This window comes from Nannobrachium achirus, assembly GCF_963921795.1.
Source record: "Nannobrachium achirus genome assembly, chromosome: 2".
In the NCBI taxonomy this organism is placed as follows: domain Eukaryota; kingdom Metazoa; phylum Chordata; class Actinopteri; order Myctophiformes; family Myctophidae; genus Nannobrachium; species Nannobrachium achirus.
Window position 1 is genome coordinate 36,799,252 of NC_137811.1, and position 8,110 is coordinate 36,807,361.

Consider the following 8,110-nt stretch of genomic DNA (forward strand, 5'->3'; position numbering starts at 1 on the left):
GTGAATGCCAAATAGGAGTGAGTGAGTAGAAAGCACTGGTCTGCCAATTGGCTGTAGAAAAATAATGGACTTGGGAGTTTTGTTCAAGTAGCCTATGGGTGAGTGCTGCGTCCAGAGTGACAGGTGCTTTCGAGTTGACAATGTACTGGGTGGGACCATTCACTGGGGTGAGGTCATCTAGGATGATGTAACGTGTACGTCACCAAGTGACGGTCACTTGAAGTGCTAAAGAAGGAAAAAATGGAAACACACCGGGGCACAGATAACATTCTAAAAGTTTTATTTTATTTCCAAGTAATATAAAACAAAATGCAGAAAACACAACCAAGCGTGAAATCAAATATCTGAGGGATTCAGTAGCACAAATTTACTATGGTACTTTAAAAACAGCTGGTCTTGAAACGACAAAAAAATAAGTTTAACAAAAAATGCAAGGTTGACCATTTGCGCCAATTCACTACTAAATCGTTTTTTCCCCCTCTGTAGAACATAGAACATCTCACGTCTGAGATTTAGAAATTTCACACAACTGGACACCATACGGTCATTACTCAATCATAGCGCCACTGCGCTAAAATTAACCTCTCAAGTGGTCGACAAGTCATTACAAACACTGCCTGTGGAAGTGATGGACACTTCCTACAGCCAATGAAAGGTGAGAAACGATAAGATCAACGCCGCCTCCTGTCTGGACTTCTGCTGCGCCTCCGTCCTCCACCCCTGTGAGAGAGAGAGAGAAAAAAAAGAAAAAACTCGTCATGTCCATGCAAAAGATCACTTGAATCACAGCTTAGACAGTGAAAACTGAGGGCAATTATATTGTCCTGTATACATTTGATATTACATGTAATTTGATATTACATGATACATTTGTGTTTTTTTACCCAATGTTCAAACCCATAAATCCAGAACACCAGTATGACAACAAGTAACCAATATTAAGGAGCATACAATGGAATGGAATGCACAAAATACTTTGCATATACACGCAAGGTGCCTACTGTTGCATGTACTCTACTGGTGTTTCCCAAACACTGGCCCGGGACTAACTTATGGGCCGCAGACAGTTTTTATGGGTCCCTTTTCTACATTGTTTGAAATAGTTTTATTTAAAATGAAGTCAGAATATTTCATTTAAAAAAAGAAAAAGAAAAAACATTAAAAGTAATTGAGGAAAATAAACGCTACTCCTGAAAATAGCAGACCTACAAGCTCACATCGTGGGGAGCGCTTCGCTGTTACTACGTGTCATCTTTTCGACACCCAACCCTTACCTCGGTGGGGTGAGTCGCCAACCCTCCCGATACTCCTTTGTCAAAATGACGGTCGTTTGAAAGAGCGAGATTTCCCCCACATTGTGAGCTTATAGATGTGTAATTTTCACAAAGAATATGAGGACCACTGTACTATACCACTGACTTTAATGCCAGTCATCGTCAGATCCCAACCCTAGTCAATCACTGCCATGATAACGATAACTGGATATGCTCTACTACGCAGTCAACAAAACCTCACCTCCTTTTGTTCTTGGGCGGCCCTCTGACGAAGCCCCAGTCAACACTAATGGGCTGGCCCATCAGATCCTGGCCGTTCAGCCCTTCCATGGCAGCCTGGGCCTCCTTATACGTTTCGTACTCTACCAGAGTGTAACCCTGAGGAGGACATGTCGTTAACGATGCAACCAAAACCTTATTTATACTCCACAAGCTAACAACGTATAAATGGCGTATAAATCAAGGTTAACACAGGGTATGTTGTCAGTGGAAAGAATTCCCCATAATTCAGTCGATTCCTTTGAGGTATTAAAAGAATGTTTTCTGTAAACAGCCCTTTAAAGATATCTCACCATGAACACCATTTAGTGGCAACGACAAAGCAGCACTGTACACTAAGGACAATCTGTAAATTCTTTCAGTTTCTCTTGCACATCCTGTACTTACACATGCTGTACATGGTTTTGTACAGAGCATGTAACATTCATTGGTTATGTTGGTCACACCTTCGTCTGCCAGGGATGCAGACTGCTTCGCTATGTTTGGCGGATAATCTTTTCTCACTCGCTACTCAGTCTGGAATGCCTCCTATCTCTGTGCACAAACGGGAGAAAATGACCCGCCACTCGCGGCTGTTGTAAAACTTGAGTCACTCCCTGACTATTAAATTGAAATTGAAATACAAGTCAGACTTATAAGCAAAGAAAGAAGAAAAGAACTGAATGTGTTTTTGGGTGAACTTGAACTACTCCTTTAACTCATGAAAAAGTACAAGTAGCCATGTGCACTAATATAGAAAATGTAGATACATCAGAATCGAATAATTAATAGGCAAACCATAATCCAATATAATTGTGGTGCCAGTAAAGTTGCACAGCTTAACTTGTAATAACCTCAATAGTATTCACTGCTTGACGTTGACAGTACATTGTCCAGCCTGATTCTGAGGAAAGCCACCTTTAACAAAAGGCTGATTTTATTTATTTAGTACATAAATTAAACAGCACTGCCACCTTGTGGCTCAGTTAAATACTACAATTGACAAGTGGATCCATATCTGATTTAAGCCGTCAATATACTGTACATCACAGGCGGCAAACAGGTGTGCAGGGAAATACACGTCAACAGTGACAACGTCAATATAATGTCCAATTATACAACTGGTCAATTCTATTTGCATTCACCTTCTATGAGGGTTCATGGCATGTATGAGAAGAAACTTCTCATTAACTTGGGATACCATTCCCTAATAAAAGTGGTTCCAGCTGGCAACAGTGGAACTACTTTTCTTAGGGAATGTATCCCCTAACGAGATACCATCTGCATCTACAGTATGCATTCCTGGGACATGGTGCAGTCCGCGTGTGTTTACTCAGCTACCTGCTCGACAGACGAAAGACACTATCGATTCACAGATTTTAAGGCAAAACACGTCCTGTCACTTAGTCTTGGTTAGGTGAAATGGCATTATTCATGTTATTACCCTTTTCATTTTAAATATCAGTCATTGAGACCAGAGGGTGCCAATAAGAATTCATGTAGTACATCGATATTATTACGACCGTATGACGCAGTTAACTATGAAAACCGGCACATCTTGTCTGTATCTCTGTCACGCCTGACACTGTGGTTTAAGGTCAATGGGTTTGCCACTCTGACATCATGCTCTGATGTCACGGAAACCACTCTAACAGAATGGGTTTGCTGCTCTGATATCACACTCTGGCTTCACTGATGTCACACTAACAGAATCCCTTTTATTCGCATATATGGAGTTCCCTGGATGTCATCAATATTAAGCCCATATCTAACAGGACTTCATATGGGAATGCCCATATATGGAGGCCACATACCACACTAACATAATCCATATATGGCCAAGACAGCCCATATCTGTTTGGCTGGTTCTACAGACAGGGATCTCCATGTATGGGCATAAATCTCAGATGTCATAGACATCATAGGACTTTCACATAACGAATAACTGAGTAAGCTTGTTTGGGCTCTCACAGCATATGTCCATATACAGTACAGGGATGGGTACCAGGGGTCTCCATATATGGGTAACTGGTCCGTTATACATCACTGGCCAGATGGCCAAGACATGGCGCGACATCGCACTTTAGGGCGAGGTCACTTGCCGCCCTGAGGCGTCTTACTAGTATTATATACTGTAGCATAATAACATTATATAGTACATCATATTCACCATAGAGCACTGAAGTCTGCTGTCATCTACACATCTACCTGGGTCCTGTCCCCCCCCCCCCCCCCCATTCTGAACTCCCATAGACCATTTTTCATATCGCGTCATAAAAGATTGCCACATAAGAATATGTTCAAAAAATAAACAAATGATCTCTGCGCTTTGACTCATATGGATATGAAGAATCAACTGATGGCAGGAGAATACCAAATGTTACTGCCACCAAATTAGTTAAATTCTCACCCGAAACAGGCCGTATGAAATGAGTGACTGGCTAGTATTGTTACAGTGCTGTATTGTAAAGTCTGTCTATTGTCTGGGTAGGAGAAAGCCTAGGAGGACCTGTGAATGCTGTATTGTTAAAGTTAAAGTACCTTGACTGACAAGTAAAAAGAAAAGTCTTTAATAAAGACATTGGTTTAAGAAAGCAGCTGTCTGGATCTGTAGTATGACTGTCACTGTACCAGACATTGGTTTAAGAAAGCAGCTGTCTGGATCTGTAGTATGACTGTCACTGTACCTTTTCATAATCATATTGGTGCAAAACCTTTACTAATACAGAGCCACCTACCCGACAATGTCGCAGAGAGAGTTTGTTTATTTTTGGACCACGATTCTTACATGAGACAATTTTTAAATGACCAAATGTTATTCTCCATAGAGAAATTACTTCCGGGAAACACAGGATGAACGAGTGACGTCAGGACTTGGCTACTCTATTTATGTATGCATGTATGCTTTTACCTTTCCTCATTTCTTTTGCAAGTCTCACCTTGAGGTAACCTGTTCTCCGGTCCAGGTTGAGATGCAAGTTCTTTATCTCTCCAAAGTCTGCAAATTTGTCATGGATGTCCTCCTCTGTGGCTTCTTCATGGACGCCAGTTACAAACAGGATCCAACCCTCCACAGCTACAGCACCAATGCAACAGATGGAAAAGGATGTCACGTCAGCATGCATTTAACACAGGGCACAAAAACAACATCACTGCTGTCAGGTGGAAACCTTGTATGATCCAATGTAGTAATTAGTTACAAGCTCTTCTGGTTAATACTTTTCATTGGTTTAATATCTATAAAACCCCAAAGAATTAAAGCAGTTTTACAAAAGCATATCTATTTTTGCTACTACTGTGCGATACTGTAGCATGACGAACTGGAGCATTCATTTTATGAAGAAACAATATGGACTATGGAGATAACGACGCAATTTAGGGAAAGCATGACTGAATACTGACATTTGGTTAATAAAAATTAAGTGTTTAAGGCCCCGTACATACGGCAACGCTCTGTAGAGAAAACGGCGAGGTCCCAGGATATTTCCGTTGCGTTTTGTCTTTTTATCAAGCGTTCATATGAAGCCGAAATGATGTAGTGTCCATGTCACCGTATGAGCGAGAGAAACGCAAGAAGCGGATTTTTCTCTCCTACTAATATAGAAAGCCCTACTTACTGTTAAGCCTTGCTGGTTGAGTGGTTGAGGAATTGCTTTTATGATCCGACTGCCCCGGGTTCGCGTCCCGCTTGGTCATTTCTTTCCGCGATTTTTTTTCTTTATTATTATTATTACATTATTCACATAACTCGGTAACGGCGCTTAGTCGGCTCATCGCCTCCGTCATGGATAATAATGTAATAATAATAATAACTTTATCGTCGGAAAAAAATTGCGGAAAGAAAAGACCGAGCGGGACGCGAACCTGGGGCAGTTGGATCGTAAAAGGAATTCCTTAACCACTCAACCAGCAAGGCTCAATGTAAAGTAGGGCTTTCTGTGTATATTAGTAGGAGAGAAAAAGCTTAGCATGCGTTGTTCCTTCTTCCGTTTGTCTTGCACACACAGTGCCGCGAGAGGGGAGAGAGGAGTCAGCTTTTCCACCCAAATCTGCGGATCCAGATCGTTCCGTTTTTAATCCCCGATAATGCCGTTGTCGTCTGAACGGAAGGCCTATCTGACTTTTCTTTTTGTGGAATTCTCGTTGCCAAAACGCAGTGTGTACGGCGCCTTAGTCACATCCCCGAGCACTAATACAAGTTACTGGCAGTAGTGGCTGCAGTGGCTCAAGGGTAGAGTGGCCGGGCTCCCCCAGAGTTAGTGTTGAAGTGGACTAATCTCTAATCTCTCCACTTTTACTCACATCTTCATGTTGTGAGTGACATACCTTTTGTTTTCTTTTGGTTGTTTAAAATCACTTAAAATTAAACCATCGCCTCCACTTTCAGTTTTTTTTTTTATGTTTTCCATGATACTGGCCAGTAGAAATAATTTCCATATTCTCAAATCTTTAATAATTTACACAGAACTTACATCTCTGAGGACCTGGCTCATCACCATCCTGTTCCACTGTATCATAGTCTTCTTTAATCCTTGACCTGGCACCTTCCTCTGGAAAAATAATGTGCAAATATAGATGGACTACTTAAAACAAAGATAAATTCTATCACGCAAGCAATCATGCCATGATTACGGAGGAGAAATGCAGTTTAATTATACTTAATTAAAAAATATATAGATTTTTTTTTTACCTGAACCAAAGCCCCTTCCCTTCCTTTTCTTTGCCTTTTCTTTCAACTTATGGATGCTCTCTGGGGAAAAGAAAACACCAGTTACTTGAGATGAGGTTTTGCCAGTTCAGAATCAGGATGTTTAACACATTTGGCTCACGTTGTAGCTAGTTATACGCAGGCAGTGGTGGAAAAAGTACTAAAATGTTTCACTTAAGTAAAGGGATCAATACTGCAATGTAGAAATACTCAGTAAAAGTCCGGAAATCAAAATGTACTTACCGTAAGTAAAATGTACTGAATTACCCCCGTGGGATAATAAAGGTATCTATCTATCTATCTAAAAAAGTATGGGCATGGCATCAAAATGTACTGAAAGTAGTCAAAGTTAAAGTACTCATTATGCAGAATGTCCCATTTCAAGTTTTCAAATCATTTGAAATGGCAAATCAACAAGCTCACAATGCGCCACTTCGCGAGCCTGTACATAGTCTATTTTCAAATGGCCGAAATGTATAGGCCTGAAGTGGGTAATGTGTGTTTTGTAAGTATAATTAATATCTGTAAGTAACTAAAGTTTTCAAATAAATCTAGTGGAGTAAAATTAAAATATTTGGATCTGAGATGTAGTGGGGTAAAAGTATTTACATTTGGAAACACTCAAGTAAAGTACAAATACTTCAAAATTGTACTTCAGCACAGTGCTTAAGTAAATGTACTTAGTTACTTTTCTTTAGTTAACACCACTGGTTATACGGTCAAATAGTTATGTTAGTGGGGGGGATAACATTCCGCAGCAGATCGACAAGCTCACAACATTGAGCTCGTCTCTTTAAAAAAAAAGTGTAATTTAGAGACAAACCACTTGACCTCGTTTAACTGCCGAATAGAGTACGCAATAATATGAGCACAAACTATTTCTACAGTTTCCAGCTCGTGTGCAAATTAGCCATTAATAGGTCTCGATAGCATGGTGGTTAGCAATGTTAAGCTAGCATCACACAAGGCCAGTGGTGTAAAGTATTATGTACATTTACTCAAGGACTGTACTTAGAGTACAGTTTTTAGGTATTGTATACTTTACTTGAATATATCCATTACTTTTACTTCTACTCCACCACATCGCAGATCAAAATATTTACTTTCCACAAAATGTGAAAACTTTAGTAATTTTGTAGATTGATGATTAGGCTATTAAGACACACATTAAACACTTCAGCCAGGAAATACATATTTCGGCCATTTGAAAATAGCCTAAAAGCTCACAATACGTCGCATAGTAGGCTATTTTCGAAAGAAATTCCGGACTTTTACTTGCAGAGCATTTCTACATAGCCGTATTGATACTTTTAATCAAACATCTGAGTAGTGTTTCCAGCACTGCACAAGGCCCGCCACCCATAGAGGTATAGCCTAGCCGCCACCACGCATGCTAGAGCTGGCCTGCGGAGCATTCATTCGCACGTAACTATTTCTTCAACCAGACTCCAGGTTGACTAGTTGACTACTAGCTACCGAAATGTGAATTAGTAAGTAAATTTTACCATCACCATCCTCATCCATAGGGAAGTCCTCGCCTCCTGCTTCATGAAGGTCCAATACGTCCGCCATGGTGTGTTTGTTTTAGTGTGTGTGGTTTACAGCTGAGCTAAAGTCAGGCTAACGGCTAAACAACGGAACTGAACTGAACTGCAGTATTCGTATTCGACTGCTTCCTCTGAGTGTCTGTGTGTGTTTCCGGCACAACAGACGGCCCTTTTACTTGTGTTGCTGCCTCACACTGTTGGTCTTGGGTACTGCAGCTGCACACTGACTGATTTTCATCAACCTTTTTCATATCAAGGGTCTGGTTGGTTGATTGATTGATTGATTGATTGATTGATTGATTGATTGATTGATTGATTGAAGC

General features: G+C 40.5%; 1 protein-coding gene across 2 annotated transcripts; it reads right to left on the reverse strand.

Annotated features, from left to right (window-relative positions):
• Window positions 1-263: 263 nt before the first annotated feature.
• rbm8a (RNA binding motif protein 8A) lies at window positions 264-7,897 on the reverse strand. Of its 2 annotated transcripts, none has more exons than XM_080749308.1 (6): window positions 7,746-7,897; window positions 6,223-6,282; window positions 6,005-6,082; window positions 4,472-4,608; window positions 1,516-1,652; window positions 264-720 (listed from the first exon to the last, which is right to left on the reverse strand). In XM_080749308.1, the coding sequence occupies exons 1-6, from the start codon at window positions 7,810-7,812 to the stop codon at window positions 672-674; spliced, it is 528 nt and encodes a 175-aa protein (XP_080605434.1). In that variant the 5' UTR covers window positions 7,813-7,897; the 3' UTR covers window positions 264-671. The 2 variants fall into 2 exon arrangements, with proteins under 2 accessions (XP_080605434.1, XP_080605435.1); XM_080749309.1 differs by having other exon boundaries at window positions 7,752-7,888.
• Between the last annotated feature and the right edge of the window lie 213 nt (window positions 7,898-8,110).

Coding starts and splice junctions, on each gene's coding strand:
- rbm8a (XM_080749308.1), bottom strand. CDS start 7,812: ATGGCGGACGTATTGGACCTTCATGAAGCAGGAGGCGAGGACTTCCCT. Junction 4,609..6,004: donor TGAGCCAGGTCCTCAGAGAT/GTAAGTTCTGTG, acceptor TTGGTGCTGTAG/CTGTGGAGGGTTGGATCCTG. Junction 721..1,515: donor CCGCCCAAGAACAAAAGGAG/GTGAGGTTTTGT, acceptor TCTCTCTCACAG/GGGTGGAGGACGGAGGCGCA.